The 17,500-nt window shown below is 37.2% G+C and overlaps 1 protein-coding gene across 6 annotated transcripts in view; it reads left to right on the top strand.

Annotated features, from left to right (window-relative positions):
• LOC137620769 (serine-rich adhesin for platelets-like) overlaps nucleotides 1-17,500 on the top strand; it is a 297,666-nt gene that overhangs the window by 254,733 nt on the left and 25,433 nt on the right. For 3 of the 6 annotated variants that reach the window (XM_068351188.1, XM_068351186.1, XM_068351189.1), the window contains 2 exons: nucleotides 13,796-14,041; nucleotides 17,455-17,500. The exon at nucleotides 17,455-17,500 is cut by the window's right edge and continues 49 nt beyond it. In XM_068351188.1, the coding sequence (XP_068207289.1) occupies nucleotides 13,796-14,041; nucleotides 17,455-17,500 (292 nt within the window). The remainder of the gene's footprint in view (nucleotides 1-13,795; nucleotides 14,042-17,454) is intronic. The other 3 variants (XM_068351187.1, XM_068351190.1, XM_068351191.1) reach the window with 1 other exon arrangement.

Below are 17,500 nucleotides of genomic sequence, written 5' to 3'. Positions count from 1 at the left end.
ATATATATATATATACATATATATATATATATATATATGTATATGTATATAAATATCACCCACGAATGGCATTTAATACCGAATTCTATCTTGGGAATATATATCCACTTGGAATTCATTTTATGGTAACAGCTTCTGGCCGGGTGGAGATTCGAACCCCCACCTGTTCGGCTGGAAACCATGCCTGCAGGGACTCTACCGGCATAGCTCAGCCGTAGAGTCCCTGCAGGCATGGTTTCCAGCCGAACAGGTGGGGGTTCGAATCTCCACCCGGCCAGAAGCTGTTACCATAAAATGAATTCCCAAGATAGAATTCGGTATTAAATGCCATTCGTGGGTGATATTTACATTGATTGAAATCCCGTGTGCTTGTGATATATGTTCATGTATATGTATATATACAGTATATATATATATATATATACACGCATATGTATATAAATATATATATATATATATATATACGTGTATATATATATATATATATACATACATACATACATATATATATATATATACACATATATATATATTCATATATAAATTTATATATGTATAATCATATGAAAATTCATATATATATATATATATATACGAATTTATATATATATAAATTTATATATACATGTAATTATATATGAATTCATATATATATATATATATATATAAAAGTATACATACACTCTTTGAGCAAAGAGGAAAATATTGAAACTAAAATAAATTCTGAGGCGAACAATCGAAAAATAAATAATTGAAAAAAGAAAACACTTAGAGTAACAAAATTAAGTTATTTCCCACGTGGTAATCAATATATATATATATATATATATATACATATATATATATATATATATATAGTTTTGTTTTTCAATCTTTTCTAAACTCTCCCACACACAACCATCAAAGAATTGCCGGCAAAAATTATCAGTCAGTGATTAACTGATAAAACGATACCATAATAATTTCTAATAATTTCTCATTGGTTTCGTCCAGGCTTTAGCGGTGAGTGGGTGATCTCCACCTTTTTTTTTTATTTTTTTTTTTTTTTTTGCTAAAATACAGATCTCATCTCATAGTTTCCTTCGTGACCTTATAATTATTTATTTTTTTTAGAAAAACCCAATGAAGTTTATAGTTTGATATTTTGTTTTACAAATTTTTAATTCTCATGTGTATTTGAATAAGTTGAAGTAATATATATATATATATATATATATACATATATATATACATATATATATATATATATATATATATTGATTTCACGTAGACAATGACTCAATATTGTTACTTTCATGTTTTTTTTTCAATTATTTCTTTTCCGATTTTTAGTCTAAGAATGTAAATAGTTTAAACAGTTTATTTTCTATGCTCAAAGAGTATATATACTCATACACACAAACACACGCTTATATATATATATATATATATAAGATGTTAATGCTAATATACATGATGTTTATAGCCAAGCGTTAGAACTCCCAAAGAGCCGTTCAGCCATATGAGGATTATTATTCTGACTCCAATCAGCCAACCCCCCCCCCCCGCCCTCCGAAGAAAAAAAGAAATACTTTAAATTTTAAAGTCGTTTCCAACACAAAGAAAATAGGAAAATAGAAAAAGGTTCAGAAAAATGTTAGGGTTTAACCCTAGGGAACCCATGTAGAGACCTCTTAGAAGAAGGAAGATTATAGAAATTAAGGTAAGACGAAAATGGAGGACAGCATGAAACTTGGCAGTTAGTATAATGGCCACAGATTAGAGGCTGAATTGGGAGCTTAATGAGTGGGGCTAGGTCGCCAGCAACGGGAATTTAAGAAAACAAAAAAAATAATAATAATCGCTTCTTTAATCATCATGGTGTGATGTAATTCTGGGCTTATAATAATGACCCAAATTCTAGTTTTTTTTTTTTTTTTAATTGCTTGCACACGTAGACTGTATAAATTCAGCAGTTGTTATCTTTTATTTCATATTAATTACAAAATCTGATCCCGGATATTAAAAGGCAATGAAAAACGGTAATAAGAAAGTGTTTTTTTGAAAGAGTGAAAGATAAATAGAGATATTTCAAGACAATGAAACAGCAATGAAAGAGTGAAAAATCAAAGAGAGCAAAAATGGTCTTTCGAAAAGGTTATTGGAGTGGAAGAAAAGTGCGTGATGTATTTAACTCACTTTTGTAAATACAAAAATTATACTAAAATAAAAACCTTTCGACACAAATCCAAGAAAGGAACTAGAATTAGAATTACAGGACATATTATTATAGTATGTAATCTAATTCTATCTGTCTTTCACGATGAAACAGTCAGTGAAAAGCAATCTATGAGGACGTGAAAGGTGAATTTAGTAATACTTGAGGACGTGAAACGATTCAGCGTCGATTTAGTAATCGTTGAGGACGTGAAAGGATTCAGCGTCAATTTAGTAATCCCTGAGGACGTGTAAGGATTCAGCGTCAATTTAGTAATCCTTGAGGACGTGAAAGGATTCAGCGTCGATTTAGTAATCCCTGAGGACGTGTAAGGATTCAGCGTCAATTTAGTAATCCTTGAGGACGTGAAAGGGTTCAGCGTCGATTTAGTAATCCTTGAGGACGTGAAAGGATCCAGCGTCAATTTAGTAATCCTTGAGGACGTTTAAGGATTCAGCATCAATTTAGTAATCCTTGAGGACATGAAAGGGTTCAGCGTCAATTTAGTAATCCCTGCGGACGTGTAAGGATTCAGCGTCAATTTAGTAATCCTTGAGAACGTGAAAGGATTCAGCGTCGATTTAGTAATCCTTGAAGATGTGAAAGGATTCAGTGTCAATTTAGTAATCCCTGAGGACGTGTAAGGATTCAGCGTCAATTTAGTAATCCTTGAGGACGGGAAAGGGTTCAGCATCAACAATTTAGTAATCCTTGAGGACGTGAAAGGATTCAGCGTCAATTTAGTAATTCTTGAGGACGTGAAAGGATTCAGCGTCGATTTAGTAATCCTTGAGGATGTGAAAGGATTCAGCGTCAATTTAGTAATCCCTGAGGACGTGTAAGGATTCAGCGTCAATTTAGTAATCCTTGAGGACGTGAAAGGGTTCAGCGTCAATTTAGTAATCCTTGAGGACGTGAAAGGATTCAGCATCAATTTAGTAATCCTTAAGGACGTGTAAGGATTCAGCGTCAATTTAGTGTTTAATCGAAGTGCTTAAGGAGACGGGTGGATTAGACCAGGTATTGGATCTCGCGTCATGCTTTCAGACAACCAATCAGATGAATGTACTTATTGAATATTATTTTTCGTTTATTTGATTATGTGATTTATAGAATGTTTCCATTATACGTTCTTAAATTTTTTCCCGGTAATCATTCAATGTTACTATTACTAATGCAAGCGAAAATCTACAAGCATTAGAGGCCTGTTATTATTATTATTGTTATTATTATTATTATTATTATTATTATTATTATTACTACTTGCTAAACAACAACTCTAGTTGGAAAAGCAGGATGCTATAAGCCGAGGGGTTCCAACAGGGAAAATAGTCCAGTGAGGAAAGGAAACAAGGAAAAATGAAATAACAGTATCATTAAGATAAATATCTACTTTATAAACTATAAAGACTTTAACAAAACAAGAGGAAAAGAAATAAGATAGAATAGTGTGACCAAGTGTACCCTCAAGCAAGAGAACTCTAACCTAAGACAGTGGAAGACCATGTCACAGAGGCTATGGCACTACCCAAGACTATAGAACAATGGTTTGATTTTGGAGTGTCTTTCCTTAGAATTGCTGCTTACCATAGTTAAAGAGTCTCCTCTACTCTTATCTAGAGGAAATTTGCCACTGAATAATTGCAGTGCAGTAACCCCTTGCCGGTTATATCGCCCAGAGTCAGGTCTACTCGCCGAGTCATCAGCAACCATTGTCTAGCCCTCCCTGGTCCTAGTATGTGTGTAGAGGTTGCTCAGGCACCGATCACTTGCATGGTCGGTCTGTAGGACACTATCCTGTCCCATGACAGTGCCACTCAAGAATCGCCTGTAAGTGAGCAGCTCTCGAGGAAGTTTCTTCACTGGAGGTGCAAGCGGTTATTGCCTTAAACAAGTCCACGAAAGTAGGTGGCTCCGAAACCGCCATTTCCGTAGATTGTTTACTTGCTAGAGGGAAGGAAGGAGGGAACATTGGGGGGGGGGGGGGGGCACTGATCTGTTGCCTCTCGAGTGAGCTCTGAAAGATCTGAAAGCTCTGCCTCTCACTCACTTATCTCTCAAACAAATGTGACGGGAGGAAGGGAGACAGGAAACTTTTACATTTACTAAGAATACGGGAAAAAGCTCCTCCCCTCCCCCCCACCCCCTACCCGCCAATAACTGGAAGATGAATGCGTGGAATGTATGACGACTGGCGCTGGAGCAGTGTACACTATTCATCACCGTCTTGCAAGTGAATGCATGAATGACTTGTATAAGAAATAATGGCGATAGAAGCTCTCACTGATTAAAATGTTGGTTTTAATTTGACAGTTGCTCGATTTCATCATTATAAATCTTTCATGTTATGGCGACAATTAATTTATCAATCATGTCAGTGAATTTTTATTTCTCTTATCTTTTTAATTATTTCTATTGCGTAATTAATTCTTGCTTAATTGTTTTTTACTCATTTTTGCGTGATAAATAAAAATAATAACTAGAGGGGCACTCAGCAGAGCGCAAACCTCCGCCACGACAGCTTATTTCTCGAACCTTTGCTCTACCTTGACCTTGACCCTTGACATTAACATGTATTAATTGGCGTGGATTTTCATACACTCAAATATGAACCAAGTTTGATGTCTCGGTGACAACGATGTCCAAACTTATGGCTGATTTTGTGAATTGGACACTTTACTTGCCCGTGACCTTTGACCTTGACCTTCCAAAATTTAATCATTTCCATCTATTTTACACAACGGGTAATCCCTGCAAGCTTCATTACTCTACGATTAAAATTGTGGCCAGGAAGCTATTCACAAACATACACACACATACACACAAACAGGGGCGAAAACGTAACCTCCTTCCAACTTCGTTGGCGGATGTAATAATGCTCTTCTTGTGATTAAGTGAGGGATAATAGGTTTTCGAAGGCAGAAATATACCAAATTCACAGAGATCACAGATTCAATCAAGTCAAAATTTTTGTATCCATGTTTTCTCTTTCGATCTAGCAGCCACGCCTTCTCTATCATAAGGCTTAATACTGTACAGTATTCTAGAAGTTTTATTCCAGCTGTGATCAGATTGTGGAATGATCTTCCTAATCAGAAAGTTTAATCAGTAGAACTTCAAAAGTTCAAACCTTTTGCTAATGGTTTCCTGATGAGCAGGTTGACTTAAGTCTCGTTTTATATTTTATATGTGAAAAATCTATTTTAACTTTGTTTAAAGGTCACTCATGAATGGAAGAGGCAAGGGGCAGTGATATTGCCCTATTAAGAAGGGCAATGCCCAATGCCCATATATGCTTATGATCAGCACCCAAGCCCTCTCTCCATTCAAGATTGGACCAAGGAGGCCCAGGCAATGGCGGCTGATGACTCAGCAGGTAAGCCTATAAGCTCCCACAAACCCCCCATTCTTAGCTCACAAGGATGGTAAGGTTGCAGCGACCTAAGGAACTAACGTGCTTGAGCGGGACTCGAACCCCAGTCCAGCAGATCACCAGGCAGGGTCAGGATGATTATATTAATTACGTATAAATAGTTTATTTGCTATTCCCTTATTTCCTTTCCTCACTGGGCTATTTTCCCTGGTGGAGCCCTTAGGCTTGAAGCATTTTGTGTTTTCAACCGGGGCTGGAGCTTGGCTAATAATAATAATAATAATAATAATAATAATAATAATAATAATAATAATATGAATGGGTAAGCAACCAAGCTGCTGTCTGGCATCACCTTCTAAGCTGATGTCTCATCATGATAAGAAACAAGTTCATTTTCAAAACGTTGCGGAATACTCTGGATTTGTCAAAAGGTCATTCAGGGTAACCTTGCTTCACCCGCTTCCCATATTCATCAAAGATAATGAATTCGGATGGGTTCGCCACGCATTCATTTCCTCGGCGGGCGGGGTCATTTCCATCGAGAAGTGATACGAGGTTTGTCATGGTAGAGAGCCCATTATGTTCAACATCATGTTCGTCATCTCTTCAGGATTCATTTTCACGTCTTCTCAAGATTAGATCTAGTTGTTTCCCCTCCCTCCCCCCTCCCCAATAATTCAAACAACCCCCACCCAATCCTAGCCTTCAGCCCCTCCCCCACCCCGAGTTCCTTTTCAAAACCACATCCTCACCAACCGATGTCTTCTGCCAACCGTTCCCATGAATTGAAAAAAAGACTTTTTAAAGATCGTCATTATTGTTTTGCCCCCCCCCCCCCCTCTCTCTCTCTCTCTCTCTCTCTCTCTCTCTCTCTCTCCAGCTTGTGCATCGTCTCCGTTTCCCCATGTTTCGATGCCATGGAACCTGTTGCGTAAGACATGGTTGCACCAGACGCATTCAAGTCCGTCTTTTGTCTTCTCTGAGACGGCAATTACGCAGATGCTGTTCTTTCTACACACGGACAGAAATTGGAGACAGGGATTTTTGTGGTGAGACTGCTAACGTCTCTTGTTCTAACCCCACATTCGTCCTTTTATTAACCTTGGCCATTTAGCTCTCTTTTCTTTTTTCTTTTCAATATTTCTTTATTATGTAGTTTTCTTCTCTCTCTCTCTCTCCTCTCTCTCTCTCTCTCTCTCTCCGAGTTCAAGAATCAGTTATACAAGATCATACGAACTCTAAATTCTTAAACTAAATCGCTCCACCAGAGAGCAGAGGGAGTCTCCCCGGATCGACTGAAAAGTCTGAGATATCCAAAATCCTTGTAACCACTCTCTCTCTCTCTCTCTCTCTCTCTCTTCTCTCTGCTTTTTCCACAGGTGCCTCTTCTTCCACTTCGTCCTGTTCCGCGCCTTTTCTAGTTCTGTGGGTGTGCGTGCTTCTTTCTTTCACTTCCTTCCGCTGTCGTATTTTATTGCATCACAGAACGTCCTGTCTCCTTCAAGCCCCCCCCCCCTCTCTCTCTCTCTCTCTCTCTCTCTCTCTCTCTCAACATTAAATAGAACTACATTTCATTTACTTAGAAGAAAGCATAACATTGACATGCTATAAACCTTAGGTCGTATTTATTGATTTTCATCGCCCACAGTATTACAATAATCACGTGATTAAAACAGCAATGCAATTGCCATTTCTTGTCTGCTTGCGGAACCATTTCAACGCCCCAAGTGGTATGTGATAAGGGCGCTTTTCAATTGCTTTCATTCGAGATGTAGTGCATCAGCTCTGCGCGTTTATCGGGTTAAATTTCTGCTCCCGGATGTGAAAGATCAGCTTGAACAAGAAAGAATGAAATAAGTACCGGTCGTTTTCTTGTTGTGCGTGATGAGATGCGTGCAATTAGCCCCGTAATTCAAGTATCCCAGCTCTCATAGTCCCACGACCTCTGTACCACCTTTCTCGCTCTTCAACGCAGAGAAGATTTTCCGAAATCAGCAGTTAGCTCCTGTGTTCGCTGTTTATTTTAGAGAGAGAGAGAGAGAGAGAGAGAGAGAGAGAGAGAGAGAGAGTGTGTTCTGGCAGTGTTGCCAAGGGTAGGATTTGTTTTTCTTATTGATATTTGTAGGGACAAATCCACTTGAGATGAGCACTTTAGCTGGCAACACTGCTGCGTCTCCTCAGACTGTTCAGGATGTTCATAACAATTTTGCTCAAGAGCTTTGCTTAATGGCGGATGTTCTACGACATGTCTGATTGCATTAAAGGGTGGGATTAATGCGTTTTTAATCTCGCATCTATCAAACGTCAAATAGAAGTCTGTGAAGAGTATTTTGTGTCTACTGAAATGCTAATCTATTTCATCGGTAGAGATAGACCACTTCCGAATGGTGTCTTTTATATCATTATTGTTGTTACTAGCTAAGCTACAATCCTAGGTGGAAAATAAGGACTCTAACAGGGAAAATAGCCCAGTGTGGAAAGATAATTCACAAGAGAAGTAATGAACAATTAAAATGAAATACAGTATTCTGAGAACAGTATCAACATTGAAATAAATCTTTCATATATAAACTATCAAAACTTAAAAAAATACAAGAGAAATAGAAATAAGGTAGAATAATGTTCCTGAGTGTACCCTTAAGTAAGATAACTCTAACCCAAGACAGTGGAAGACCGTATTACAGAGGGTATGGCACTACCCAAGACTAGAGAACAATGGTTTGATTTTGGAGTGTCTTCATCTAGAAGTGCTGTTTACCATAGGTAAAAAGTCTCTTGTGCCCTTACCAAGAGGAAAGTATCCACTGAACAATTAGAGTGCAGTAGTTAACTCCTTAGGTGAAGAAGAATTGTTTGATAATCTCAATGTTGTCAGGTTTCTGAGGACAGAGGAGAATGTGGAAAGAATATGGCAGACTATTCGGTGTATGTGAAAGAAAAGGAGGAAAGGTGAGCCATAACCAGGGAGAGGGATCCGACTTAGTACTGTCTGGCCAGTCAAAGGACCCAATAATTATCCAGTAGTAGTATCTCAGCGTATAGCTGGTGCCCTGGCCAACCTACTATCTGTCATTAAAATTTAGTAGTTCTATGTCATTATTGTTAATTTTGATAATTTCAATAATAATTGTGGTTATTACATGCGAAGTTGTAAAAGAAAATTGGCTGCCAGAGCAAAGTGCTGCAAGCCTACAGTCCCCCGCAGGAAAAAAAAATGCTTAACAATCAATCATGAAAAAATTAGGAAAAAATAAAAAGAATTTAGCCCAAATAAATCAAAATAAGTAAAAGATAAAAAATAGTGGAACACTCCGTAGAGTGCAGACCTCCACCATGGCAGCTTATTTCTCGACCTTTTGGACTGATTTTGGGGCGTTTTGCTCGTCCGTGACCTTGACCTTTGGCCTTCCAAAATTTAATCTTATCCAGCTCTTTGCATAACAGTTTAAAATCCCTGCAAGTTTCATAACTTTATAATTAAAATTGTGTCCATGTGGTTGATGCTCGGAATTTTACCTTTTGCTTGACCTTGACCTTGGACTTGACCGTGAACTTCGACCTTCATATGTATTAATTGGCGTGGATGATCATACACTCAAATATGAACCAAGTTTGAGGTCTGTGTGACAACGATGTCCAAACTTATGGCTGATTATGTGAACTGGACAGTTTGCTTGACCCTGACCTTGACCTTTGACATTGACCTTCAAAAATTTAATCGTTTCCAGCTTTTAAAATAACAGTTAATCCTGCAAGTTTCATTACTCTACGTTTTAAATTGTGGCTAGGAAGTTGTCCACAAAGAAACACACAAACCTTCCTCTAACTTCATTGGCGAATTGGAACCAGGTTGGTCTTCCGCTGTCTTAGAGTAGAGTTCTCTTGCTTGAGGGTACACTCAGGCACTCTATACTAACTTAATTATCTTCCTCTAGCTTTTTTTCTCAAGTTTGTATAGTTTAGATAGAAAAGATCTAATTTAATGCTGTTACTCTTCTAAGGATATTTTATTTTAATTGTTCGTTACTTCTCTTGTAGATGATTTATTTCCTTGTTTCCTTTCCTCATAGCTCATAGGGCTATTTTTCCCTGTTAGAGCTCTTGGGCTTATAGCATTCTGCTTTTCCAACTAGGGGTGTAGCTTAGCTAGTAATAACAACAATAACAACAACAATAATAATAATAATAATAATAATAATAATAATAATAATAATAACGGATTTTTGTTAATGATTTCATTGTTGTTTTTCGTTGATTATTGGATATACGTTTCCGAGATAAATGATTTAACTCTGCAGTTAGTTGCATTTTTCTGGAGATTGTAGGCCTATGCGAAGCCGATTGCTTTTTCTTCCATGTGTTTTTTTTCCTAATTTTTTCAGTTGTGATGTATTTATATTTCATTATAATAATTTGATAAATAATTCAGATTCATATCGAGGCGAGTTTAAAGGTTTAAAGGCCGCTCATGAATGGCAGAGGCAAGGGACAGTGACATTGCCCTATCAAGCAGGACAATGTCCTAGAGACTGACCATATTACACATGATCAGCGCCCAAGCCCCCTCTCTATCCAAGCTATGACCAAGGGTAGCCAGGTAATGGTTGCTGATGACTCAGTAGATAGACCCATAGGTCTCCAAACCCCCCATCCTTAGCTCTCGAGGATGGTGAGGTTGCAGCGACCAGAGGAACTAACGAGTCTGAGCGGGATTCGAATCTCAGTCCGGCAATCACAAGGCAAGGACGCTACTCCAGGGGTTTAATCAAGTCGTTGGTTTAACAGGATTAAATCATGTTGCTCTGACAGTATCTTCGTCACGTCTTACGATGAGAGTGTTTAATCGACATGCTTTGACAGAATTAAATCAGGTTTTTGTGTAGATAGGATTCAATCGTCTTTTTGCGTTGATAGAATTCATCCGTGTTTTTGTGCGGACATAATTTGATCATGTTTTTTTTTTCTTTTTTATATAGAATTCAATAATATCTCTGCGTTGACCAGTTTCAATCATGTCTTTTAGATGAAAGAATTTAATCATGCCATTTGTGTTGTCAGCATTCAATCATGTCATTATTGAACCATTTCTTTTCTTTAATAAAACTCAATCATATCCTTGTATTGACAGGTTTAAATCATGTCTTTTCGTTGATAGAACTCAATCATATCCTTGTGTTGACAGGTTTAAATCATGTCTTTTCGTTACTTGAAGTCAATCATGTCTTGGCATTGATAGGATTCAATTACTCGTTGGGCCAGAGCACATCTGGCTCTTCTCGATTTTGTCAAATGATGACCGGAAAGTAATTTCGATCACTAAGCACCGTCAGCGGGAGGACGATATAATGAAAGACAACTGACCACATGAAAAGTCTTGACGGCGGCAAAGATCCTGAACGAATTATCTTTCACGCGTAGCTGTTGTGATGTACTGCTACAGTATATTGTAGGCGTGTGTGCGAGCGCGCACTCTTGTGTGTGTCTGTGTGTGCACGCGTGTGCGCTCAGCCATCGTGGGACCTGGCCCAAGGCGCATACTCTGTCGAAGTAACTACTGGGATGGTTGGTATACTCTTCGATATTACTAACCTTAAAAATTTCTTCTCACTGCGATTATTAGGAGAAAAGTGACTTTCTGTGGTATATAAATGGTGAGTTATATATATATATATATATATATATATATATATATATATATATATATATATATATATATATATATATATATATATATATATATATATATGTTACTAGCTGCAACTTGGGACCGATATTGTTTATGAGATTGGCATGGTCTCTCGTTGATGTCGCTCACTATCATGCAGTTCATTGTAATGCTGCTACATTTATCATATTTAAGAAGACTATATGAGAGCTGTGTCTTTTCAATTGTAGATATTACCATGAAATTTGGAAGAAACAGCGAAACTATGTTTCACATCAATTAATGAAATTTTCATGTGGATATGTGAATTATTCTAGGAACAGTTTGCTCCACCGCCAAAAATAACCATTCAACCCATACTGAAATAAACGTTTGCTGTGGCTTTTCTACGGCAGATATCAACATGAAAATTGGTATGAACAAAGTAAATATTCATCCCACAAATCTCTGAAAATTTCATTTACATATGTAAAGTATTCTACAAGTAATTGACAGCGCCGCCGAAAATTAGCCTCACGCAGATATCGAAAAATGGCTACTATGACCTTTCTATGGAAAGTATCAATACGAAAATTGGCATGAATGTAGTTCACATAACACCCATCAAACCCTGTGAAAATAATCTGGATATCTGTAAAACTTTAGGAGTAGTTTGCGGCTCCCCACTGATTTTTAGCTAAAAGTCGTCCCTTATGAACTAAAGTGACTGCCAGGGCATGGCTATAACAGGTATGTACATGAAAACGGGCAGAAACAAAGTTTATATATTTCTAAATAATCCCTTAAAATTGCATTTGAATATATTAATTGGCATAGGAGTTATTGACCCTGCCGCCGAAAATATCAGCTTCCCCCCATCCCCCACCACTGTTCCAAAATCTATGGCGATCGAAAAATGGCTACTATGACTTGCCTATGGCAAGTATCAATACGAAAATTGGTATGAATGTAGTTCACATAACACCCATCAAATCCTGTGAAAATAATTTGGATTTCTGTAAAACTCCAGGAGTAGTTTTCAGCACCTCACTGATTTTTTAGCTAAAAATTGTCACTTACGAGCAAAAGTGACAGTCAGGGCATGCCTATAGCAGGTATGAACATGAAAATTGGCAGAAACAAAGCTTATATATATCTAAATGATCCCTTAATATTTCATATGAATATATTTATTGGCGTAGGAGTTATTGACCCCGCCTCCAAAAATATCAGCTGCTCCCCGCTACCCGGCGATGATGATAAAAGGAAATGACTGGGGTATGGGTTGGGTGAGATTCGTTCGTGACAATTATGGCATTTCATATACGGTCACTCACTTCTTTCGCGGCAATCGACCAATGTCCACTGTAAGACAAAGGCCTCAGACATGACCTTTCCACACACGTCTGTACATGGTCTTCTATGCCAGTCTATACCCACAAATTTTCTTAGCTTGTCAATCCATTGTCTTCTCTCCCTTCCTCTTCTGCTTTAGCAATCTCTGGGGAACCATTCTGTTATTCGCATTGTCCATCTATTATCTGTCATACTCATTTTAACTCCTGTCATGTCCATTGTCTTTTCTTACATGTTGTTAGAATATCCTCTACTTTAGTTTGCTCGCTTATCAATGTTGCTTTTTTTGTCTCTTAGTGTTATTTCCATTATTATTCTTTCCATAGCGCTTGTTCTAAGGCTTTAGTAAGGCTCTAAGTTTTTAATGCATAAGTTAATACAGTACTGTATTGGTACTACCATCTGATTAAATACTTTTCTATTTAGAGAAAATGGCATTTTACTTTTCATAATCTCAGTTTGTTTACCAAAAATCACCATTCCATGCTTATCATACTTTTTATTTTGGTCTTATGTCCTTGGAGAACACAGTCTTCCCCAAGTAGGTATATTCATTAACAATCAATAGAGGTTTATCCATAATCCTTATTTGTTGTCTCTGTAGTTTCGTTGGACATAATCTTGATTTTACTCATATTCATTTTCAGTCCTACATTTCTGCTTTATTCAAATTTCTATCATCTTTTGTAATTCCTATCATGATTCACTAAATAGGATTATGGTATCTACAAATTTTAAGTTGTTAAGGTATTCCCCCATTAATATTAATTCCTACGTTTTCCCAATCTAAATTCTTAGAAACTTCTAGTATTAGGTATACTGGAAATAATTTAGGAGAGATGGGGTCTTCCTATCTAACTTCTTTCGTAATTGGAATTTTCTCACTAAATGTACTTTTAGGATGACTGTACTACCTGTATAGAAATCTTCAAGTGTTCTAACATGAGATACATCTATTCCTTATCTTTGAAGTGCTTTCGTTACTGCTGAAGTTTTGACAGAACCAAAAGCTTTCTCATAGTCTAAATGCCATAAAAAGTGGTTTGTCATACTCTGTTGATTTTCCATTTGCTGGTTAATTGCTTAATACCCACTTCTAAAGCCTGACTGCTCTCTTGGTTGATTAAAGTCCAGCCTTTATTTCTAATTGCCCCAAGTCAAAGATGAATTCATTGGTGTTTTCAATCTGAAAAGATTACTGACGTTGACATCTTTTCTTCTGCAGCCGGCACTGTAGGACAGCATAGTGTATACAAACCGGTACCTCCACCGAAGCCCTTTGTTGAATCCGGCGTCTCTGCCTCAACGTCCTCTGGAACTACGACAGCACCTTCGTCGGGTAGTCAATCTCACGGCGCCAACAAAGGCCCTCCTCCTCCTCCTACATCCTCCAGCCTCCCTCCCCCGCCAGTGCCGTTCCATCAGACGACCTCTCCCGAACAGCTCAGGGAACACTTGGCTGCCGTGACAGGTAAGATCAAACCAGATCAGCAATTTTTATTTATTACTTTTGGTAAAATACTATCTCTCTCTCTCTCTCTCCTCTCTCTCTCTCTCTCTCTCTCTCTCTCTCTCTCTCTCTCTCTCTCTCTCTCTCTCTCTCTCTCTCTCTCTCTAATGTGGTTATGATTTAAGTATAGCATAAATGAATGTCTCAAGTAACAGATTCTATATGAAAATGGCGGGGACTACATGCTAATGATTTTTGAATCTCGGAGTCCTTTTAAATAATTTCCTGAATTTATAAGACCAAACAGTTAATGTTTTGCTCTTGATTTTAGATTTAATTTTGACATTTAAGACACCTACTGGAATGGTCAGTTTTTAATAGTTTCAAATCGGAACACACTGCAAGTTATCTATTCTGGCAATTTACGGCAAATGATTTACAGTTAGAACATTAGATTATGATATACGGATCAGCGTATATGCCTCTTCATCTCGATTCGTTACACGCCCAGTCTCAGTCAGCCATCCGTGGAGAGCTTTCTCCCACGCCGTAATTCTTCTTCTTGAAAAGTATTATGAATCAAAGGACTGATCGAATGGCGTTCCTATGGCGTTGGAGCCATTAGAGATTAGGAAGGGGAATGTATCTATCAACGAATAATAATGGTAGAAATATTAGACATCCATTTAGTTCAAGTTCATCTAGACCGCGTCTCTCTCTATCTCTCTCTCTCTCTCTCTCTCTCTCTCTCTCTCTCTCTCTCTCTCTCTCAAGATAAATTGGTTATATTTTTTGTATTGATGGTCAAATTGTTACAAAAAATACTGAAGTTTATCATTCTAATATTTTATGGTAATTTACTAGGAGTACCGCAGCTACTTTTCCCAGAGATAAATGTTTTAGTTGGAAACATATTTCCTGCAGTGTTAGTATTTACATTTTTCATCTTTTACACAAAAGGATTGCCTAAATTTGTAACGAGCTTTTGCCTCTCCGCTTTAGTATATAGAATAAACTTGAAACTATCCCTAATCTTTACGTTTACGAATAAGTAAATCAATCTAGCTTAGCTTTTTAAGAAATCTTCTCATTTGTATATGGGGTCGATGTTATGATTGAACCGTCTCCATCGTTTCCGTAAGAAATCTTCCCCTTCATAATCACTATCTCTTTTAGAAAATAAGAGGGGACAGGTTACATCTACCGTTATATTTTTTACATCAGTCATTTCCTAACTATATTATCGATTCGCTCCGTGTATGAAAAATCTGGGAGGGAAAATACAGCTTCTCTCTCGGTCTTCCATGTTGGCAACGTCCATTTGATCTAGACCATCATCATTGACGGTTGAGAATCGAGATGATTTGGTACCGAGAGTATGGAATGGAATATGAGCAACTTCTACGGTCTTTACACACGGTTTTCTCTCTTTTGCATCTGTTTTTTATGCAAAATTGGTGAGAAAATAAAGCGTGCTTCCGTTAACTGTTTGGGATGGTGAGATCACATTTTTTTCGATGCGGTAGAGACCGAGTTAATATATATGACAGTTACTATTCTATAACAGTGATTTGCATATCATTGAGACTTGAAACCATTCATTGTCTTTATTAAAGGTTTACGTAGTTAGTGTTGTTACTTACCTGAAGATGTTTCTTTTATTTCATATTCATTACTTTTAATATATAATTTATTCATTTCTTTTCCTCGCTGGGCAATTTTCCCGGTTGGAGCCTTAATTGGGCTTGCAGCATTCTGCTTTTCCAACCGTGGTTGTAGCTTAGATAATAATAATAATAATAATAATAATAATAATAATAATAATAATAATAATCCCGAGACGGACTGGTGACCATAGACTTTCTGTGGATGTCAAATGGACTTGCCCCTTGTTATGTTCATAATTCTTCGTATAATTTGGCTTATTTTACTAATTTGTTGCTATCTACTGCCATATATCGTCCCTTCTTGTGCTTGAGCATTCGTACCTGGAATGTTTAATGTTTGATCTTATTTTAATATTACTATTAATAGTAATACTGGCAAGTTTCCAGGTTCCTAGCTCTTGTAGGAGAAAGACATTTCAAATCAAACCATTGTCCTCTAGTCTTTGGGAGTGTCATAACCTCTGTACCATGGTCTTCCACTGTCTTGGGGTAGGGTTCTCTTGCTTGTGGGTACACTCGGGCACACTTTTGTCTTATTTCTCTTCCTCTTATATTGTTAAAGTTTTTATAGTTTTTATATGAAAGAGCTATTTTAATGTTATTACCGTTCGTAAAACATTTTATATTGTTTATTACTTCTCTTGTAGTTTATTTATTTCCTTATTTCCTTCCCTCACTGGGCTATTTTTCTCTGTCGGAGCCCTTGGGCATAGCACCCTGCTGTTCCAACTATGGTTGTAGCTTAGCTAATAATAATAATAATAATAATAATAATAATAATAATAATAATAATAATAATAATGGAGCTTTTTCCTGTAACCATAAGATAAGGCGACCTTGAAATCAGTTGGGATAATGCCTTGTTATCAGTTTTGGCAGCCAAATGTAGTAAATTTGGTATTTTTGAACTCGTCTTACAGATTCATGGCCGGGCTTATGCTCTTTTAACTTTAATAATTTTAGGCATGGTCTAAATTATCTTCTTCATTGCACAGGTCACACATATCATATGCGTATTTTCCCCTGAAGTTTCCTTTTAATTTGAGCATGTTTAACCTTGTATTTAATATAAGCATTACCTTATCCACATCCATTTCTCTGATATAAGACTGGGCCATTTCCTTCTATGAATCTCAATTTTTTCATACCTCTCTTCTTTTCTTAAATACTGTAGTTTCTTCTATCTTTTTTTCATAATTATTTTATTACAATCCTTTTATCTGGGTCCATTTCCCCCAATTTCTTATTTCTACTATTTCAATTCTATATTTGTTACATATCTTTATCTTCAATTGTTTCTGATTAATCTCCTTTCATCAGAGTCTATGACATGGAACACCATTATAGTAGTAAACGCAGTTGTAGTATTTATTTGTATTCAACTATCACGAATCTTTTATTGGCAACATCCCTGCCAGCCGATCTCCACACTGAGGTTCTAGCCCCATTCAAGCTTGATAGTTTCATGTAGTCTCTGCAACCTCACCATTCTTGTGAGCTAAGGATATTGGGTGTTGGAGGAGCCTGTAGGTCTACCTGCTGAGTCATCTGCAGCCATTGCGTGGCCCTCCCTGGTCCTACCTTGGGTAGAGAAGGGATCTTGGTTGCTGATCATATGGATATATGGTCAGTCTCTAGGGCATCGTCACTGTTCCTTGTCCGTGAACGGCCTTTAAACATTTTTAAAAACCTTTCAGCTCATTTGTGTTGCTTCATTAGAAATCCAGCTTCTAGCCAAACATTTCTAATGATTACTAATTATTACAGGTTCAACATTGCAATCCTGCGGAACGCCACCCGTACTTTCTCACAT

This window comes from Palaemon carinicauda, chromosome 27 (genome assembly GCF_036898095.1).
Source record: "Palaemon carinicauda isolate YSFRI2023 chromosome 27, ASM3689809v2, whole genome shotgun sequence".
NCBI lineage: Eukaryota > Metazoa > Arthropoda > Malacostraca > Decapoda > Palaemonidae > Palaemon > Palaemon carinicauda.
Note: the sequence above shows the minus strand (reverse complement) of the source record. Positions and strands in the feature narration are given on the sequence as shown.